The sequence below is a fragment of the Melospiza melodia genome, chromosome 1, assembly GCF_035770615.1.
Source record: "Melospiza melodia melodia isolate bMelMel2 chromosome 1, bMelMel2.pri, whole genome shotgun sequence".
Lineage (NCBI taxonomy): Eukaryota > Metazoa > Chordata > Aves > Passeriformes > Passerellidae > Melospiza > Melospiza melodia.
In genome coordinates this window covers 52,992,868-53,014,389 of record NC_086194.1, presented here as the reverse complement: position 1 = coordinate 53,014,389, position 21,522 = coordinate 52,992,868, and the positions used below count along the sequence as shown (strand labels likewise).

At 40.7% G+C, this 21,522-nt stretch overlaps 1 protein-coding gene across 6 annotated transcripts in view; it reads left to right on the top strand.

Moving 5' to 3' along the window:
• Window positions 1-21,522, top strand: part of HECW1 (HECT, C2 and WW domain containing E3 ubiquitin protein ligase 1) — a 252,940-nt gene that overhangs the window by 50,717 nt on the left and 180,701 nt on the right. The window contains exon 2 of one of the 6 annotated variants that reach the window (XM_063158105.1): window positions 15,587-15,644. The exons of the other annotated variants lie outside the window; for them this stretch is intronic. Within the exon in view, the coding sequence (XP_063014175.1) occupies window positions 15,618-15,644 (27 nt within the window). The 5' untranslated portion in view covers window positions 15,587-15,617. The remainder of the gene's footprint in view (window positions 1-15,586; window positions 15,645-21,522) is intronic. 6 annotated transcript variants of the gene reach the window in all.

Genomic DNA, 21,522 nt, shown 5'->3' with positions numbered 1-21,522 from the left:
GATCTGGGAAAGGAAAAAACCCAGCAGTCAGCTGTAAAATAATAGTTTTATACTGAAAATTTTTGGATTTTTTTAAAATTATAGAAACAGCAATTATTTTCTCAGTTCCTTCTTTTTTGTGTGGCTTAAGAATATATTACTGTGGTGGTATTTTTTAACACTAGTCTTCAAGTTAAATCTGATCACTGGAATTCTGCTAGGGAATAACTTTGGGATCTAAATCAGTGTAAATTATGCATGCATGAGCACAAGAATTAATTTTGTGTTCATAACAGCCAATTGTACACTCAGACGAATGTTTGCATATGTAGTCACCCATTTGGAACTGGGCCCAAACTAAATTAGGATTAATACCATGGGCTAGTTCCAGGATTTAGTTTTCAAGTCTGTTTATAATGATGCTTATGATGATACATTAAAAATATTCACCTCTGCAGACTGCATTCTGCAGACACTGTTCTGCCTGCAAACCAATGTAGCTGCAACAATCAGGCACCATCAGGTGAACATTCACAGTGGAAATAAAGGGCTGGTACATTGGGTAGAACTGTCATCGATGCAAATCTGCTGCATGTGTAATGTTAAGAAACAGGCTAGGCTGTGTAAGAGGCTGTAGATAAGACTGCCCCAAGCATCTCTTCTTTTTCAAGCTTTTCCACTCCACGCTGCTTGACCAGGGGCTGTGCAAATGAGAGGATGGGCTATTTCCAGGAGACAGCCACTCCAGTTGGAGCCTCCAGATGACAGCAAGCCTTTTAAGAGTAATAATAGCTGCCAGCCGTTGAGGGCCCAAGGGATGGGATCTTGACATGCTGCATGACATTCAAGAAGCTCGCCTGATGTTCTGTGTCAAGTTGAGTGCCCAGGCTTGAAGTGCAGTGCTGGAGGCAGTAGGGGCAAAAAACTTCTCTTGATTTAAATTGGATATTGCATCATTCTCATACTTAGCATCTTCTGCAGCTGGGCCCCCCAGACTGTCTGGTGGACAAGGGGTTAGGCAGGTTTTCATCTGCTGCCCTGTCCCTCCCTCCACACTCCCTCTCTTCACAGTGACTGCTACAGAACTAGGCTCCTGAAAGAGCCCAGCATAGTGCTGTCTGCCATCCCCTATTCCCACTAGTTACCCATCCCTTAACAGATCCACACTGATCTTAGAGGATCATCTACTGTGTTCTCCTAAGTGGTGAGAACAGACTGAGGCTGATACACACCAAGTGTGGTCTCCTGTCAGAGGCCACAGGAAGAGCCAGCAGAACCCTCTGTCTGCCCCCACTGCTTGTGGTCAGACAATGATGAGGTCTCTAGAGAGGGAGTTAGTCTTAGTTTTAACAAACCTGGTGATTAGACTCAGACTAGCCTAAACAAGACAGTGATGTAATTTCATTTTCTATTACTGGAAGATAGGTCCAACATGTACATTTTCAAAGGTTTTAATGTCCGAAGTGGAACAAGCACACTTACTGTGCCATATCATCTTATTTAGGACAGCTAAGGAGTGCCAAAAGAATAGAAGAATAAACCATAACAAGGAAATTATTGTGCATAATAAGTGTTATTAATAAAGAGGGAGTTAACTGGTTGTTTTGAATCAAGGGAGTGAGAATTGTTGCTCTGATTTTATTTTTTTAATTGATTTTTACATTTTTAATGTTTTTTAGGGTCAGATGACTCTCTGGTGTGAAATCTTGGCATCAGGTGGAATATTGATACTTTCATCTTAGCTGCAAACCTAATAAAAAATTAGTGTACTGGAGGGTTTTAAAATGAGATTATTTAAGTAAGATAGTTGTTCATACATTGTCTTTAATTATGAATAAGCCAAACATAAAGTTTTGGATGCCTATGGCATCAATTAAAGATATCTTAATAGTAGTATGTTGTTTAAACTGTAGACAGAGTCAATCTGTGTGATGAGAGAAATACCAGATGATGACTTGTTTGCTGCTTACCTTTGATTCTTTCATGGAATTTTTTTTTTTTTTTTGTAATGTTGTGGAGGAATCTCATTTTCAATGTAATAGAACAACACTATAAATAAGTAGGATGTCTAAAAGGGCCTATAAACCTGTATTTTTGAGATCATGTCCACGCAACTGATGTGGAATGATTTGAGGCATAGCCTGAGGCAAGCAGAGAGAAGGTACTGCACAGGAAAATGAGTCCTTTAAGTCTCTCAAGCACCAATTGTAGATAACAGGGACATGAGCAGGCAGAGGTTGTGCATGTGAGTGCACATTGCCAGTTAGGAAAAAACTACACAGAGAACTAATGACAGGAAACACTAATTTAATGATACATGGGAGATTCTTTAGTACAGTAATCTCTGGACTCTGGAAACATGAGCACAAAGTGAGGTTCAAATTCAAAACTTAGCCTTCCATTATTCTTAAGGGGAGCTTTTTCACTTGGAGTGTTAGTTTCACCTGACAATGTTCTTATTTAGGAGTTGGTAAGAATTCCTTCTCTCTTTTATTGGTTTCAAAATTCTCCTGTCTGAAAAGATGCTTCCCCCCCACCCCGCTTTGCATGAGGTTATTTAATTTAGATTGTTCTAAAACTGAAATGTATAGTCCTGAAATCTGCGGCTCAGCTGCTGTCAATTCAGGGACCCTGGTGAGCTCTCAGAGAACCTGTACTCCACAAGGATCATATGAACAATAATAACTTACTGACTTCTTCATGGCACTTCAAGTTTTTTATATAGAGAAGTGATCTTGCACAGAAGAGGAAATAAATCAGTTTCTCAGGGGGGAAAAAAGTGTATTTGCTAAACTTTTTAGGTAAGAATGTCCTTTAAATTTTCAGGGCTACATAAATTATGAAATGTAGTCAAATAAGTAACTATTGTGGAAGAGATTATACTCAGAAGTTATTTTGACTTCGTCCCTTATGGGAAATAACAGTCATGAAGGCAGAGATAGAAACATTCTTTTACTCTTACCTTTGACACCTACATTTCTGAGAAAATTTTAGTCACTTAATTTAAATTCTTATAAAAAAAATTAACTGCTGTCATACTTATACAAATAAGACCTCACTTTGATTTATTTTTTTTATAATTTAATCTATTGCCCCTTTTTATAGGGTAAATTAATAGGGAAGCAAGGTATTATTAATGGTCCTAATATTTCACCATCTAGAACTTAAATAGCAAATTATAATCCTCCTTAGCAGTAGAGGAGTTTTACCCTATTATTTCCTAGGTCTTATTAAAAATAGAAGAACATAATCAACTACAATTAACTTTCATCCAGGTCATCTATTGAAGACTCTGAGATACTCGAAGAGAAGATGGAACATTACTGGTCTGACTCTACTGGGATGGGAATTATTTAGATGGCCCATATTTAAAAATCTGTTTCATCTTGCTCTTTCAATTCAGAAGATGGTGCATAGCAGGTGGTGGGAAGTTGGTGGTCTAGGTAGGACTTGCTGGGCTGTTGTACCTGTGGGCAGATTTCTGTGAAGGTGATGTGACATGTCCTCAAGTCTGTCATTTTGAGATACAGCTCTTGGCTTCTTCAGTGGCCTTTTATAAAGCCTAGTGTCATCTCTTGTCTTCCTGATTCATTATCCTATTTGTCACTTTTACCAAGTATAAAGATAGATTCCTTATAGCCACCTTGAAATACTGTGAAAATGGACTGCTGGATAATCAGTGATTAGTAGTATCCAGTAATCTTTATGGCTTTGCATTTCATCTGGGTAGAAAATTTCAGCTTGTCTAGATACTTAGCTTGTTTGTAACTTCAGAGATGGCACTTGCTATCCACTTTTAGGGTTTCCAGGAATAAGCCTGTTGAGACTTGCTGCTGGTGTACTCCAAGAGGTTTCATAACAAGTGAGCTGGAGCTATCAAATTAGCAGAAGTAATGCTTCTGATTTGGTATTGTTTTTTTCAAGGAGAAAAAAAATCTCTTCCTCTTTTAATCTTCCATTAATAACTTGATCTTTCAATATTGCTTTGAAAAAAGTGAGTGGTGCAATCCTAAATATTACTACTAGATCCTATTGTGTTAACCTTTGCCTGTGTGTTTATGGGAAAGCAAATAAAAGTCTAGTGTATCACAGCCTGGCACAGAGATGCAAAACCCATTTATATAGTAGACCCACTTCTCAAACATCCCTTGCCCATAACTTTAATATTTAGTAAACTATTGAAATCCAGCATTTAATAAGGTGGAATAAGCATGATGGTTCATAGACAGTGCCAGTTTGTTGTTTTATAGCAGGTGTAGAAAAAAGAGGATGAAAATGGAGTGCAAGATCATTTCATCAAAATAATAAGAATGCTTAATTTTGTCTGCTGCCTGAACAGGTGTTAGGAGAGCTAGTGTTGTGGCAGTGTAGCCCTGAGATTTTTGGTGGTGCTTTAGAAACAGGAGTGAAAGGGTCTGGTATTTATCATTTACAATAGAAGCTTGTTAATGCTGGGTGTGTTGCTTGTTTCTCCTCCACCCTCCCTATTTTTGTGCCAATTACATGTAAACTGTGGTTTGTAGATACTGATCACTGCACTGAGCAATTGGGGGAAGGTCTTGCTGGTGTTGCTAATAGATAGTTGGGTGTCTCTGTGTCACAATTCATGAGATAAGTTGAGGAGGTTGCCAGCTCAGTAGCAATTTGTTATACTTAAAGCATGCTGCTTTGCAGACAAAGGCTTCAGTGGTTTGTTGCAGTCAGAGGGGAGTAATGGCATTTTGGCAGTGTTAAACAAAGTTTCTGTATTGTACCTTTTCCCCTGTAGGTCTAATAGCATGGATACAAAATGCCATAATAGTGCTGTTTGTTCAAGTCATCTCTATTCCCCCATCTTTTTCTGCCCTAGCCAAATGATGATTCTAAATAGACACTGAAAATACATTTGCAACTACAGGGTTATAGAAACAGGATAAGGGAGACATATGCTGACTATTCACTCGTGCCTGTTTCTTTAGATGTTCTGGTTTCCTTGTGCTTGACATTTACAGCCCATTCAGTAGTAAACTTCATTTGGTAAGCATTAATTCATTTGCAGATGTTAGTTTTCCACTGATCTTCTAGGACTGCAGTTCAGATCCAAGTTCATTTCATAAATGGCTGATGGACTGTGTTAAACTGTTTTTTCTACTTAAGTCAATGTACTGCCAAGTGTCCACATCACTAGGAACATCACGATTGTCAGGGAGAAACTGATGATTTGAAGCCAGTCCCTTCAGCCAGTTGTTGATTATAGTATATTGGAGTCAGTGGAGTGATGAGAAATTACTCCATCTGAAGATATGGTGGTACACACAGTTCCACCTCATCAAAAAGCAAAATGTTTTCTACTTAGGCCAGTGCTGAGTCCCAGTGGCACGACTCTAGAATGAGTTTGGCAGCTGCTGTTCCTGCAGCTGTCCCAGAACTTGCAGAAGTCTTTTGAGCCCTGTGGTTGAGCTGCTGATGCCTGTCCTGATGCATAAAATTTATCAATAAGGAAAAAATGTGAAACAAATAATGAAAAATATCTATGGAGCAGTTCTCCTGGAAAGTGTCTTTGCTAACCAAACTATTAGGTAAAAATGGTCATGCACATCATTTCCCCACATATAAAAAGTGGTTAACTATTGTTGGTGATACAAAAATATGAACCCTGAGACCTTTCCTATTATTATTGGTGCAATAATAGCAATTTGCTTTTGCTTTCACTGTGTGCTGTAGTGGCTGTAGTGTTATATAAACAGCCAAGGATGATGGTGAGTTGCCTGACAAAATCCAGAGGCGAAAGAAGAGGTTGTAGAAAAGCCTAATTTCCAAGAGGCTTACCAAAGCAAGAAGACATTTGACTCTTTCAGGACTTGATCCCTCCACTGAGGGTAGGAAGTGATGCTGGAGTTAATTAGTTGAGTGGGCTCTGGAGGAGAGGCTTTTGGGAGCTGTCCAGCTTGTCATTGTCCAGTGTTTCTTTCCCCAGGGCTTCAGTTATTGTAATACCCTGAGTAGGAATGGACAAGTCTCCCTTTCTTTCTAACTATGGTACTGCAGGAAGCATCCTCTGCTCACAGAGAATGTTCTTCCAACTGTGTTTTTCTCTGTCTACACTCCTTTTTTGCTTTGTTGGCTTCTGCACAGTATATCAAACAGCTGCTCATCTTCAGAGGAATTCATGACCTGTGGATACCCTTCCTACCATCTTTCCTTCCAGACCAAGAATTCAGCAGTGCTGTTGGCAGTCCTCATTGCCAACATTCCTGGAACATTTGTCCCCCTTTTCAGTTAATCTTCACAGGCTCTTTCTTTCTGTCCTTCCTGCCCATTAGGCAAAGAAAATAACCTGACATCTTGATCCCTCTTGAAACTCCTACTTTCTGTACTGAAGGAAATTTGATAAATAGTAAGACTCTGTCCTGAGACCACAACTTACTATAGTAGTTTCTCAAGGTCTTAGGGAGCATGTGTGAGATGTCACCTTGTTAGGGACAGAAATAATGGAATTTGCTCTATGCTCATGTCTCCTTGCTTCCAGAAGGATGTTGGTTCAGAACCTATTTCTAAACTTCATCTTAATGTGTCAGCATTCATTCACAAAATTGCTTGGGTTGGAAGGGACGTTTAAAGATCATCTGGTCCAACTCCTAAATAATGCTCATAATATAGCATTTATAATAATGTCAGCTATTTGTTTTTAATATTACTTGGCTGAACAGGGAACTCAGCTTGGAAGTCAAGAGGAAAAATAAATAATACCGTTTCTGGAAATGAAATCAGGTTTTGCAGGAAGATACATGTGGTCGATGCGTCCAGCCTGTGACTGTTTTTGATGCTTTGGGATAATACCTAAAGTAGCCAGACAGTTCAATTATGTGACTATTGTAGATCCCTTCCAGATAAACTGTTCCTTCCCTTCTTCTGTGCTTCTTCCTATTGCTTACTTTCCCTGCCATTACATCTGAGGTATCCTATAATGGCATTTCTTCCTAGCCCTGCACTAGCAAAAGGTATTGAATATCCATAACAGTGCCCCAGCCTAACCATTGGCTCCATCACCCTGTAGGTCGTCTTGAATAATGGGACAAATGGCACAAATGTACAAAAAGTATGTGTGATGTGTGGTTTTTGAAAGTCTTTTCATCCAGCTGAGATGGGTTTTCACAGGATGGCCTAGCGAGGCCCGGAGATCAAGCCCCCAGTCTGTTGCAGGATGTGCTTCTCATCTAAATGGTTTCAAATATTTTGGAGGTGTCACTTTTCCTGTAGTTTTTATTTTTACTTCTTGTACTCCTTTTCAGAAATGCCTTAACCTGTTTTCCTTTGAAAAACATAGTAAAACACTTGTATTTTACTGTTCCTTGTGTGAACAGCAGCACTCCCTCAGAGGGAAGGTCCATCTGGCCCAATACTCTGTCTCTGAAGTGTCCCACCACCAGTGTCTGAAGAAGAGCACAGGAGCACTGAAGTTTAGTCCTGACAGGGTCCTGGTGGTGCTCACAGGCCTCAGGGGCTGGGACTGGCCTGCCCTGGGACCCCCAGCCCCACACCTCCTGCCAAGGGCCCAGGGACGTGTCCCAGCTCTGCCTGGGACCTTCAGTGCTGGCTGAGCCCTGCTGTGTGTGTGCCCATCTCTGCCCCTGTCTCCTGGCTGGGCTGGGACCTGCCCTGCAGAGCTGCTCTCGGGGCTGCAGCCCTCAGACCTGGGTCGGGCCTTGTCATGCAGAGCTCTGGGTTTGACAGGGCACAACTGCTCTGTCCTATTTGCTCTGCTCAAATTAAGTAACACAGAGGCTGTTATTTGCCTGCCACGACAGGGACTTCTCAGCTTTAAATACTGAAAAGGACACATAGCACAAAGTTTACAACTGAAAATAGAATTTTCTTGTTGTTTTTCTGAATCAGTTTCAGAGCCAATGCTCACAACCATTACCACAATGAGCATGTGTAGCCAGGAGCAGGCTGATGTGTTCTTCAGTTTAGCTTGAAAATACATCCTTTCCAGTCTGGCAAAGGCAAGTGACAGAGCTACAGAAAATAGCAGCAGGAATGCGTGCCAAGCAGCTCCTGTTTCCTGAAGAGAATGTGAAGAATTATCAGGACCAACCACACACAAAAGAAAAAGAAGAGGAGGTGTGTCAAACTGTAGTGAATTTCTGAAATATGACACATATTGATGCCAAGCATGCTTTTTACCTCCCAAAGCTCACTCTGTTCCTGTGCTTATTGTCCTCACCAGTGGTCAGGCTCAGTGCTGCAGGGCAAGGCAAACACCCCAGGGCCAATCCACCCCAGGGGAAAATTCCTTTCTGACCTGGTTGGGGGCCATCAGCTATTCCCTGAGTGTGTGAGCAAGACATGGTTCCTCCTCTGGAAGGCTGATCTGACCTCCCAGGAGATGCCCAAGCCTTAATCACCCTACCTAGAGCCATTTCAGGAGCTTCTGAGACTGATTACATGCCCCTGGACTGATCTTCCTTGAAGGCAAGAATCATTCCTGCACCAGTAGGTGATTCAAAGTCCTGGGAGCCCTGGAAACATCTCTGCACCTCTTTTCTTATAGCTGCTGTCCCTGGCTCCACAGGGCATGCAGACAGGGAGCTCTGAAGTGCTTCTCAAGAAGGTGTTCACTTGGTCTGGTCACAGCTATGTAGCTGAAAGAGATTTTCATCCTTCCAATGAGTACTGAGGGTGGCCTTGCACCAGAGAGCCTCCACCAACCTTGTCCATCACCTGGTCTCCTTTTGTCAACTCCCTCCAAGTAATCTCAACATCTTCTCAGAGATTTCCTCCTGGATGTCTTTGGGCTGGCCCTGGGCCAGTTCTGGCAGCAGGACACAGGAGGATGCTCTCCTTTATCCTGTCCCTGGGCACTGTGAGTGCTGCATTGCTGGGTGGTGATGGGACACTCTGACATGGGGTGATGGGACCCTCCATGTGCAGTCTCATTCTCCACCCAGCATCCTTCATAGGAAGGCTTTTGGGTGCTGGCCCCAAGGTACTCCCTGTGCCCCAGAGGCCCAGGGTGCTGTCCTTGCCCTTGGTGACCATGCACTGAGCACAGCTGCTGGGCATCCCCCGCACATCCTCTGCCTCTTGGCTGCCAAGGACCAACCTTGTGCTGTTAGTCCTCTCTCGGGCTGTGGCAGAAACCAACCCTGCAGCTCAAAGATCACCCCTGTCAGCCATCCCCTTCTGTGCCAGAGCTAATGTCTATGAGGTCCTGCAGGGAGCAGGACCAGGGACTTGATCTGTCTGCAGACTCTTTTCCTGGGGCATAAGGGGGCTGATTTTAGCAGCTGCAGCTTGGAGGAAAGCCAAAGTGAAACCAGAGCCATAGGCTGAGATGGACAGAGCCAGCAAATCACCATGGAAATAATACAGACTTTGAGAAACCAGTAAGTGGAGGTGACATTGGTGTTGTGGTAAGGTTGGTCATTTTTAGACATAGAACATTTGGATCTGAGCCCAAAGCACAGTCAGGCAAATAAGAACTCTTCCAAACCAGGAAAATAGCTTTTTGCTGCTTTTACTGTCATATCCCCTTTTCCACTGAAACCATGCTGCCCGAATCCTCTATTAAATACACTCACTAGCTGTGTTTATATGGAATGCAAAACACACTTCAACCAAGGGTAAAATTTTCATAGCTTGTTTATCACTTTATCCTTTCTGAAAGTTATTTATGAGAGAAGAGCTCAATTGTTCTTGAAATCTACTACCAGCTACTTTTCAAGAATAATGCAAGCCTAAAATTTTAGCTCATAAAATTCCATGTTAAATAGGACGTACAGATTTCTTTTTTTTAAGTCCTCAGGACAGGAGCAGTGATAGCAGATTTGTCTCTAACCTTGCTCTGCCTGCTGATCTCTCTAGTCACATTCAGATGCAAGGACCTGTCTTGTCATACTGAGCTTCCATCAAAATGCTGAGTTTCTGTAACTGAGTAGATATAGCCTGGCATTATATACTCATTAGACCAGTTTTGCAAACTGCCTACCAACTGTGTGCTAGGAGGTTGTTTTACACAGTTTCTTTTATTAATTAAAATTACATTCTTTTGTATTTGAATGATGTCATGAGTCACACTGGCAGTCTCAGATGGTTCCAGGTGGGCAATAAGAAGGAAACTCTTCAGTCCTTCCTGGCATCTCTCCTCGAGTCACAAAGGCCTAAAGAGCAGCAGGTCCCTTTTAATGTCTGATGCCATCCTTATCCATGTCAGCATTACCAGTAACAACTTTCCGCTTTGCTACATGGCTGCAGAGACAATTTAAAAGTTCATCAGCCAGCTTTATTCACACTCCTGGAGAGTAAAGTGTATCCCTACAGACAGCAGGGACAAGAACTGCATCACACTGGCCCACCAAGGTTTGGTCTCTTGAGCTTTCTCAGTTTCTGGACTGGTTGGGCACTTTCTCCCATGAAACTTCCCAATGGAAGCTCAGTTAATGCCAGCCATGAATATTTCCTCTTCGAAGAGGCAGACAGCAGTTCTGAAAGGAGCTGGACTGACACCACAGCCCCGTGTTCAGAGCCCACACACACACCTCATCCATGGCTCAGCTGGCCAGCAGAGGCTGGATCTGGTTGTGACTGCGTGGAGCTGGACTCCAGCAGGTCACTCATGGGTGGAGCCCCCTTGGCGCATCTCTCAGGCTCCACCTTTCAGGGAAGTTCATGGTCAGGACTTTTGAATTTAGATTGCAAAACCACTATTGTTCAAGAATTTAGGCTTCCTTGTCCACCTCAGACTCTGGATTTCTTGGCACCCATGAGGCAGAAGAGTCTATCACATGGGATATATTCTACAGCTCTCACCCTCCCCTCCAGCTGAGGCCTGGAGAGAAGACCATTGCTATCTGATAACTTTCAAAGCTGGGCTGCAAACTGAGATCAATGTAGTCAATTGGCAAATTAGCAAATGGAAGATCTCACCTGAAAATGGCATGAAGGTGTTGCTATCTTTTTGATTTGTCTTTGCTGCAAAACAGAGTTTTCATTTGATGTTAATATGTACAAGATTTTGTGTCTTTACTTAAAAAAACTGGAGTGCTTTCCACAGCAGTTGTAACTCTGATTTTGAGACAGATTTCAATGCAACTGAGGTTTGTCTCTGGGCAATTAAAATCCTCAATTAACATATTAATTTTTTTTCTAATGATATTGTGTTCTTTTTGGCTTCTGAAGGGAAAAGAAAATGTTTAATTTGTATACTGGTTTGTGAGTTATTTAGCTAATTTACACATGAGAATTTGCTAGTATTTATCTTACATTCATAAAACCATGCATTTATTTTAAGGGTTTTATATATTTCCTGCTCTAGTAGCTTCAGCTGGCAGGTGTAATTACCAAACCTTAAAAATACAGGAAATTGTCTTACGTGTTTGTACTTGTTGAGACAGAAGGAACAAACACTTCTAACATAAATAACTGGCACTACCTATCTTTCTCTGATCTTCATAAAAATGGAAAAACCTTTCAAATATCGATCTGTGGAAGTTTAAGAAAAACAGTGATTTTGATCTCTTCAGTGGTGTTCCAACCACTTCAATACAAAGACAGTGCTTAAGCTGTGCAGCAGGTAGCTCTTAATTGAGGCTGATGGTGTCGATGCAAACAAAGAAAGAAGGGAAGCAACAGAGGGACAGAAAAGCATATCTGCTGTACAAACATACCTACGCTTCTGTCATTGTTAACAGGATTGCCTATTGACAGAAAAGCATGTTCTGTGTTCTGTTAGCATGGCTGTGTGTGGAGCTCCATCTCATCCACAGTCGCTCGGAAGTTTGTTTGCAGATGTCTGTTCTCAGATGCCAGATCAGCCCCTCTTGCAAGTGGTGTCATATGCTGAGCCTAAGTATTTGCTGTCTCTGGAAACAAACTGTTGAGCACTGAATGAAATAATTTTTCAAGTTTGAATAGATTTTCTTGCTTTTACTAGTCTGTACTGCACATCCTGGCTGGAGACCTGTGGGGCTAATTGCTATACAAACTATCCCATGTGTTAAGAGGCAGCATGGGCTGCAGCCAAAGGCCAGGGCACACTAGAAGTGTAGACCTGTACAAGCAGATGCGTGCATAAGTTTCTAGACACTGAAAAGAGATACTGATTTTAGTTGTTTGCATTCCACCTTTACTATGATCAGGGTTTTCTTTGCAAAATGTGTTTTTGAGAAGGGGATTTGAAGCAGGATGGCAGCTACCAGCAGGATATTAGTCTTAAGATTGCTTCAGGCAGGACATGGCATGCATAAAGATTATATTAATATACTTGTGTGATAAACACAAAAAATCCAAGGGTACAGAGAGACTACTTAAAAGGCAGGATAGGAGGATCAAGCAACAGTTGCAGAGATCAGCAGTGGCTTCTGTAGGGAGGGGGACAAACCTAAAGGAAATGAAAAGTGGAGGGGGAGAAGGAAAAGATGGAATAATAACTGAAGCTAAGGAAATGGATAAGAAAACTGAAGGGAAGGGGACTGAGGCATAGCTGGGCTTATCAGGGCTGAATAGCAAGCAAGAAACCCTAATGTTAAATGACAAGTGAGGAAAGAGAAGGTGTTGGGTAAGGTGAGAGAGATAAAAACAGAAATCAGGGTAAACATCAGTTGAATAAAAACAGAAATCAGGGTAAACATCAGTTGAATCCACTTCAATTTGCTTTGTTTCTGGAAGAAGAAATATCTTAAGAAGACTTCACTGCTGAGTGGACTGCTCTCCCTACTTTTCTTCTGGATCATGATAATCTCATATGGAGGTCTAAGAGGAAACTACTCATCCTCTGAGCTGGGGCTGGTTTTGTTGACAAACTCTTGTTCCCAGACAGACAATGAATGTATACACAGGTTGTAGTAGTCTCAAAACAAGCAGCGCAACTCCTGTATTCCTTAGTCTGTTTCTCTTACCTCTTTATCACACAGGTTCTAAACATAATAATTCCGGTTTTCCTGGCCCTTGAGATGATATGTTTGCACGTGCATTTAATGAAATAAATGCTGTTTAGACTTTCATTGCAATAGCAACTGGCAGACCCAGTCATTGCCTGAGATGTACAAATGCTGTACGAGAGCCATGTGAAACCCAAACTAAAGTGCCACGAAATTTGCAATCTGGATGTAAAGACAGGAGTTCATGGGTGACTAGAGACAGCAACAAACAAATCCAGAAAACTGCGTTCATCTGAGCAACGATAGTCTTTATGATCATAGGCTCTCCAATTTACCTGAAGCGCACTTCAATTATAATTATGATTCTGAAGCACATCATTTAATATAAATGTACCCCTGAGTAAATCTATCCATATGTAAGACAGTGCTTCTCCTATCTGTTGCTGTTAAAGTCTGGATGCATACAGGCACACCTGCCACTTGTCCTGGAGCAGGGGATGAATACAGCACAGGGACAGAGCCCTGACCGCAGCGTGGCACTGGAGCTTTGCTGCCCGTGGGGTGTTCCTGGCTGGCCGGGGTGCTGGCAGCAGGGCTTTCTGTCAGGTTTGCTATAAAACCTGAGCAATGTCATTCTTTCTGGATTAAATGTGTGAAGGGATCACAACACATTCTGCCTCTGTGCAAAAAATGCTTTCTGTGACTCAGCATAGGTTTTGCGTGATGTATGAGCCAGGCAGTTTAGGTAGATATGCACACTGGTTTATTTTTGCTTGCCATTCACAAACTGAGTGACTTCAACTGAGGTTTGTCATGCTGAGATGCTTTGAGGATGAAGAAGTGAGAAAATGTGTTGCAGTACCTTGGAGTTGTGTTGTCTGGCACAGCAGGAGGCAGATGGGGTGCAAGTCTGGAAGCTCTTCCTCCTTCCAGAGTGGTCTTGCAGCATCCCTGCTCTGCATAAGCTGCTGGTGTATTGTGGTTGGCTCTAGAGGCAAGAGTGAAGCTGTGGGGTTTTCACATTGCCTTTGGGAATGAAACTTTCTATGAAAGCTGCATTAGAACTGGCTTAGGAAGAGACCTGTGCCTGTACTTTTATCCCAAATCACAGAAAGTAGAGAATGGAATGTCTCCACTGTATGTGGCATAATGTAGTTTATTACTTTTTTGTTATGTGCAAAGCTACTAAGTCTAAAACCAGCTTCTGTGTGGCTGTAGAAAATTCACGGTGACTGGTTGTGAGAAGAGGATTTACAGTTCAGCTATTTGGAAGACTTTTGCTGTGTGTGCCTTTACCAGACAGCTGAAAAAAGTGTGGATTAACTTCTCTGAGATTGCCTTTAAAGATGATGTGGCTCCTTGCCCAACTTTGGGATCACCCTGCTTTATTTCCAGTGTAAATACGCTTCTTTAATAAAAGCAAAGGGCCACCAGATGATAGGCAGTTGGTAAATTTGGGACTAAAATGGATTATGTCTATGAGATTTAGTGGCTTATGCAAGACAGAGGGAGATGACAAAGCAGTGTGAACTTTTATTTTGTCTAATTTTGTGGCTATTACTTTTGAGAGTCTTTTAATAACAGGTGAGTATAATCAAATGGCACTGTTTTGTTTGGTTGGTTTTTTTTTTCAGTTGAACATTTCTGCATAGTTGAGAATCTTCCTAAATCCAAAGCTTTTGCTTCTTTTCTTCATTTTTGTGCTCTTGATGAATTGACAATTTTAGCAGTGGTGTCGATCATGTTGTTTTAGGGTGCTCAGCTGTTGATGAGTGCACAGCAGAAACTCATGGTGGGGATGAATAGTAGGGTGGGCCAACAGTCTCCAGAGGTGTCTGATGTGAGGAGATGGGGATATCAAACTGTGGTTGCTGAGAGGCTTTCCCTGCTTGTGCTGTAGGGAAGCTATAGAGTGTCAGCATGCCCAGATCACAAAAGAGAAGGAAGGGCTGAAGTATAGGCATTGTAAATGTTGCTCAGGTGGCTGAGTTGTGATTGTTTTTTGTTTTTTTTTAATTGTATTTTAAACTTTTATTACTTCATGTTTGAAGAGCCTTCTGTCCTTGCCGATTGGCTCTTCCTGATTCAGGCTTAAGTTTCTCTCTTCGTTTCCTTGTTTCTCTCTGTGCAGTTAACATGTGGATGTTTCAAAACTGTTTGAGGCCTGAATAAGGAAGGAGGAGAATCTTGTTCACAGTATTTTGCAGTTTAATCGTGGACTATTCAAACTATATATTGCACTACTCAGACTGGATATCTGGTCCACTCCAGTATGGTACACTGAAATTTACTTTCTTTGTGGCTGGTCCCTGAAATATCCATGTTTGTCAATAAATGAATGGGAAGAGGAAATACTGGTCAGCTGGCACCCATCTAAGCTCATTCAGTGTGAGGATTTTGCAATGAAACTCCGCTGTAGAAGTCTTTTGTTTTCTTTCAGTTTCTTCCTAAGTTAAATGGATATTATTGTTAATCTTACACAGTCTGAAAAGTTTATTGAACTTAACATTGTTCTCAGTTTCTAAAATACGTGTATTTCAGCACTGAAATGCATGACAATGTTCAGCTCTACTGGAACGTAACGTAGTATGCTGTTAACGTGGGTAAGGTACACTAGATACTGAACAGTGGAACGAATCAAGTAATAAAATGTTGTCAAAGGCTTTGGTGGAAAAACAGTATTTTTAAATGTCGCTTATGTTGGTTATGGGATACATGCTGAGTTAACCTCATTGAATTTTCCCCAGGAATTGATGCGCTTACAATTGGCGGGTCATTATGCTGCTCCACCTGTGTAGTGTTAAGGTCAGTGTGTTTTTCTGATTATAAAAACCATCCATACCATTCCATTATAAATTCACTACCATTCATATAATGGAATGTGCCAAAGCTCGGAGCTCGTTGCAGCTGCCCCCGGTCCATGTTTAAGATCAAACAAAGTGGTTCAGGTAATTTGAGCACCTTTTCAAGAATATGCCCAATTAAGCTTCATTTGAAGTGATCTTTCGTTGTTTAAGGTTTTCTTTTCTTTTCTTTTGTAACCTGCTAAGCACCCATCTGATGTGAGTGTGGGGTTTTTTTTGTGTGGCCAGCCCAAGAATTCTTATGGAATGAAGATGTGGTGATTATACAATCCTAGCAAGGAGGTCCTGGGAGCAGCAGACAGCTGTAACACTGCAGTTGCACGTATCCATGCCTAGGCAAAGCACAGAATGCATCAACCACTCACCTTCACAAGGCATTTTCTGAAACCTGCAGCTTCTAACTGTGAATTAATTTTCTGAGTCATCACGATACACAAATCAGCCATCACGGTAGACACTAATGTGTGAGATGCAGGGATGTATGACTATGGCACTAATCACTGACTAGAGGAACCTGTGAGATGATGTGCATGCATAACACACTGCTGCTGAATGCATCCTCCTGCACAGCTTAGTCTCCTCAATTGTTGTGCATTATCTAAGAGAGCCAGAATGTGCATTGAAGTTTATCTAGTGTTATTTCTGTCAGTGAAATGTTGATATGGTTGGGGCTTTTGTTTGAGTGTTTGCTTCTATATTTTCCTCTCTTATTAATCATCCAAATGACTTGAATTCTGTGAAGAGGAAGAGTTCAGTGAGCAGCCATGTATGTCATAGGGCATTATGTTCTTCCAGTTTCATGAGGATGTTTCCTTTCTGTTTAAAGTTCTGCACTTCACAGTAGCCAGTGAGAGAGCCTCAGGCACGAGCAGTTCTGCTGGGGAGGCATTTGAGCCTCTGTGCAAATTAAGCAGTGCTGTAATTGCTGAGGAAATACATGAAATCTCTTGATGATGACAACTGAGAATCTTTGTGGATGTGTCCAACAGCACTTCTTTCTCCTCTGTCAAGCTGCAAGCTTGGTGGTATTCTACATGCATATGGATTCACAAAATGTGATGAAGAATTACAGAAAGACTCTTTGGTGAAGAGTAATCCTTGAATGTCCTAGTTTTGTGAAAACTGTTCACAAGCTGACATTTCATATGACAATCATTTGAATTTTGCAGCTATTGCATCAGGTAAGTACATCATCAGAAGTATTTGGCAGTTTCTTTTATTACTCTAAAACAAAAGAAAACCAACAAACTGAATGAAATAAAATATCCCCCCATCCCATCACTTTTGCTCAAGTGAAAAGGCTTAAGAGGAAGGGCATGTTTAATAGCCAAAGGGGCATGAAAAAGATTGAGAATAGGGTTTGCTTTGGAAAGCAGAGTGCATAATACCTGTTTAACTTATGAGCAAAACTGTACTTTACTTGGGCATCAGAAGGAATGCATTTGCAGAACTTTAAAATTCATCTGTGGTGATGATTTTCCTAAGTTTTAAATGAATGGTTCTCTCACTGCTAGCTAAGTGTCTTTAACAAATCTGGACCCTTACACACATTACCACAGGAGATCCTGGATGTTCTGTTAAGTACATTCCTGCCTCCAAGAATCCTGCCATGAATAGGTAGCTGATGTAGCAGCAGGATGAAAACAAATTGCTTGCTTCAGCCTATTCAACTGACTGTGATGCTTTGTTTCCTCAGGGTGGTCTTGTGGTTAAGGTAAGGGAGTCTTGATCCTCAGTTTGTGTGGGCAGCTGTATTCAGGTGTACCAAAGTGATGTCAAACACCTGTCACAAAGCACTCTCTATTAGATACATCATCTTTTATTGACAAAATTCCTTAACTGCAGCTTTGGTTCAGTTTCTACCACTCTCCTACATGTATGGAGGGAAAAAAGCATTTCCTAAATTGGAAAAAGTCTTTCCTCAATTCCTTGTCCCACCTCCCCTCTCCTCATCCTGTATGGAAAGCATGTTGAACTAAGTTTATAACAAAATTTCTGGCTGGACACTTCTTTCTCCTTTATTGCCATTATTAGAAAAAAAAAATTGTTTCTGTTTTAATCTAGCTTGTGTTACTTCAGGAAAATCAAACCAGATGCATAATTTAGTGTATGGCAATCAGCAGTAGATACCTGTAAGGGCATTTAGTTGTCCTTCCAGATAAGGCTTTTGAGTTACAATGTAGGCATTGAAGATAAGTGCCAGTATTTCTAAGCAGTTTGAAGACTTGATGGCTATAAGGAGTGTAGAACCCTGCCTAATACTTGAGGAGGTGTAAGCACTGTTTAGAAGTGTTTAAGTGTCTAATTTCTTCAAATTATTTTCCCTATATATGCTCTATATAGTCAACAGAGTAAAGTCATGCTCCTGTTGGTATTTCAGAGCACTGTTTTCTCTCAACTGTACAACCAATATAGAAAAGTGCTCAAATCTCAATGCGGGCTGTAAAAACTGGAAGGAAAATATAGAAACAGCCAAAAAAAATGTTATAACAATCAAAATAAGGTCCCAGTTACAAAATATCTTAGTGCTCTAGTATGTGGTGGCTCCTCTGCAAGTTAATTTCTGCCTTTGAAAAAGTGTTCTCTAGATGAGACACAGAACAGCATATTAACCTTTTGCTTTGGATTTATTCCTTCATTAGGGAAGAGGGCTGTTATCAATCCACCACTTAAAAAATCATCTCCAGTGTGAGTTTTATATTATGTTTGGTCTGTCAGGGATCATTATAACACATGTGCTTTATGTAGTATGTGTAAAGTCACACAGCAGTATTTTATTCTTTAATTAGAGTTTATCACCTATAGAATTAATACTTTCAATAAAAAGAGTTATTTATGGGAAAAACATCCATTGATTTTCCTATGCCAAATGTTGTTACTGTAGAGTTTTTACCTGGGATTTATTTAGGATTCAACAGACAAAAACTTTTCAGATATCCTTTTGCAGTGTAATTCTAGAGCAAAATAAACAACAACAAATAAGCTATAGGAATTACTTTTTATAAGGCAGCACATATTGGTGTAACCTACACTGACAGCTATTTCCCAGACAAAAGCATTTCCCCATATCCAAAATAAAGCATTTTGCAATCCCTTTTCTTTAATCTGTGCCTTGTATATTTGCACTGCCTTTATTGCGAGTGATAACTCACTTGTGCTGCCTTTAATGCTAGTGACAACCAAAGTATGTAAAGAATGTGTTTTGAACTGTGCAGTTTTTCTTACATGTTTGTCCGGTAGGCAGAGGAGCCAAGAGATCCACCAAAATCATTGGGTGCAAAAGGGATGGTGGTTATCCCGCCTGCCAGCAGGAAGGAAACCCTGGCTCTCCCTGTAGACTCTCAAATGTGTGCTGCTGGTCCCAGCAATGGCTGCAAGATATGGGAGAGTGCTTGGAGGAGAGGTGGAGCTGTGAGCCAGAGCCCTGGCTCTCCTAATGTCTTTTTAATTAGAGTACATAAATATTGGCTGGGATTGCAGTTACATCTTAATGGAGAAATTAAGAAATAGATTAATTTTTGGCACGATTCTTTCTTCCTGTTTACGTGTGTCTCTATTTCCAGCACCAGTTTAATTGAAGGAACAATTCTCTGTACTTATTATCTGCCAGACACGTAAAGGAATAACTATACATTTGGAAAAACACAGGGGTGCTTAAGGGCACCACCAGAAATCAAGACATGCTTTAGAAACCAGCACAACTGACCAATATTATTGTCCAGGTTATTAGGAAGGGAGCACTTAATAGGAAATTTGATAATGATGGTCATTCTGCCCGTGATATCACTTAACTGAAAGGTTGTGAAGGTGGTGCTTTCCATCTAACTTCAGGTATTTAGAAGGGACAGAAGTTGTTTCAAGGCCTGTTGAATTTAACAACCTAGGCCTCATTTTCCATTAAATCCAAGACATGCAAGATGAGGCCTAGGCTGAATTCACTTTTGTACTGACCCATACCTACTGCACAAGCTATTATCCATACTGGATAAGATTGATGACATTGGAAACTATGTGTGCCTTCAGAGTTATGATGCCACTTTAAAATTTCTGGTTGCTGTACAGGCTGTTGTCAGCAAAAACCTCAAGAGCTTTTAAAAAATCTGAAATAAAAGGCATTATAGTTTCTTTTGGTAAAATGCAAATATGCTTATAACTTCCAGGTTTTCCATGCTGGGAATATACATTGTTTCCATAGTGTTTTGCAGATTTGCTCTTGCATGATGTGTGGATATACTTTGGTTTTGACAGGCACAAATATATTGATTTTACTGGGAAATTCAAATATGTTCTCAAAATGTGGTCCATCTCTTTAAGGCAGATCAACTGGCTGAAAAAAACCATTATTTTTTGAGCCTCTATCTGATAAAAGTCTAATTAAAGTCAATTAATGTTTAATTTTATTAATATTAAACCATTTACAGAACTAGTTGCATAATGAAAAAAATTATTCCACAATACACCAAGAAAGCTCTGTCAAATACATTATCTCTGACTCTTTATGTGAATATATACTTTAATTGAATTGGGAATTTAAAAATGAAAAATATAAATGAGATTTTTTTGTACTTTGCATTTCAAATTAGTCCATTTTTCATGACACTGAGTTTTCACCTCTGTTAATTTCTTTGGTTCTTGTAGAAAAATTATGCACTTGATGCCTCATTCAAAGTAGGAGAAAAAATTCACACCAGTGTTACTAGTAAGCTGGAAATCTGTCACAAAATCCATACAGAAAATATAAGCATATTTTGTGTTATTTGTAACTAAAATTTTCCACAAGGATGAGAACACGCTGAACTCTGTATGACAAAATACTAATTAGGAAGAAGGGAGCTGGAGAGGGAGGAGTGTTGTGTTGCATATTTGATCAGGTCCTGTTCCCACTAAAGTCACTTTGATTAGATTTATGTTGTGTGTTTCTAATGGCCTTTGAAATACCATAACACCTATTTCTGCAGACTTCTACACAGGAGGAAATTCCCTCGTGTGAGTAATCAATTCAGTCTGTGGAGGCTATGTAGAATGTTTTTATAGCCTACCTTCCTGTGATGATCAGACTTCTGGTTGCCCTTTCTGTCTGTCAGTCTCTTCCCTAATTACTTCTGAAGCCATTGGCTAATTTCAAGTGAAACAGAAAGGAGTCTTTGAGATAATTAGGTTTCTACAGGCCTCGGGGGCTGGGAAGAGGAGAGAGACCCAAGGTTGGGACTGGAGGAAAGACAGGTTGAGTCATTTGTCACCTGCTGAAGCAGATGGCAAAGTCTCTGGGATTATATTTTCCTTTGCCTTAGGTGGATTTTTTGCATTGAAATGGACAGGAAAAAGCTGGGACTTTAATAAAGATTTGGTGATGATGAAGGATAGAGCTCTGCAGGAAAACAGCTGTATTAATTCCGCTGCTAACAGGGCTGCTTGTTTTTATTTCCAGGAATACTTTTGGAATCAGACCTGAACATTTTTAATGCAAACATTTAGCTTCTGGTTAAAGGTTAGAAAAATACAGCAATCAATTTATCACTAATACTGAGAGAAACAGTACCAGAATAGTATGTAGCTATTAAGCTAATGTGTTACAAGCGATAAATTTGTTAAATTAGTGTCTTTGTCTGTTTGCAGGTCTTATACTGTGGTGGGTTCACCCTGACTGGATATCAGCTGCCCACCAGAGTTGCTTAATTATTCCCCTCCTCAACTGGACAAGGGGAGAGAAAATATAACAAAAGTTTGTGTGTTGAGATAAGAGCAGCGAGACCACTCACCCGTTACCGTCAAGGGAAAATCAGACTTGACTCAGATAAATTAAATTCTTAGCAATCAAA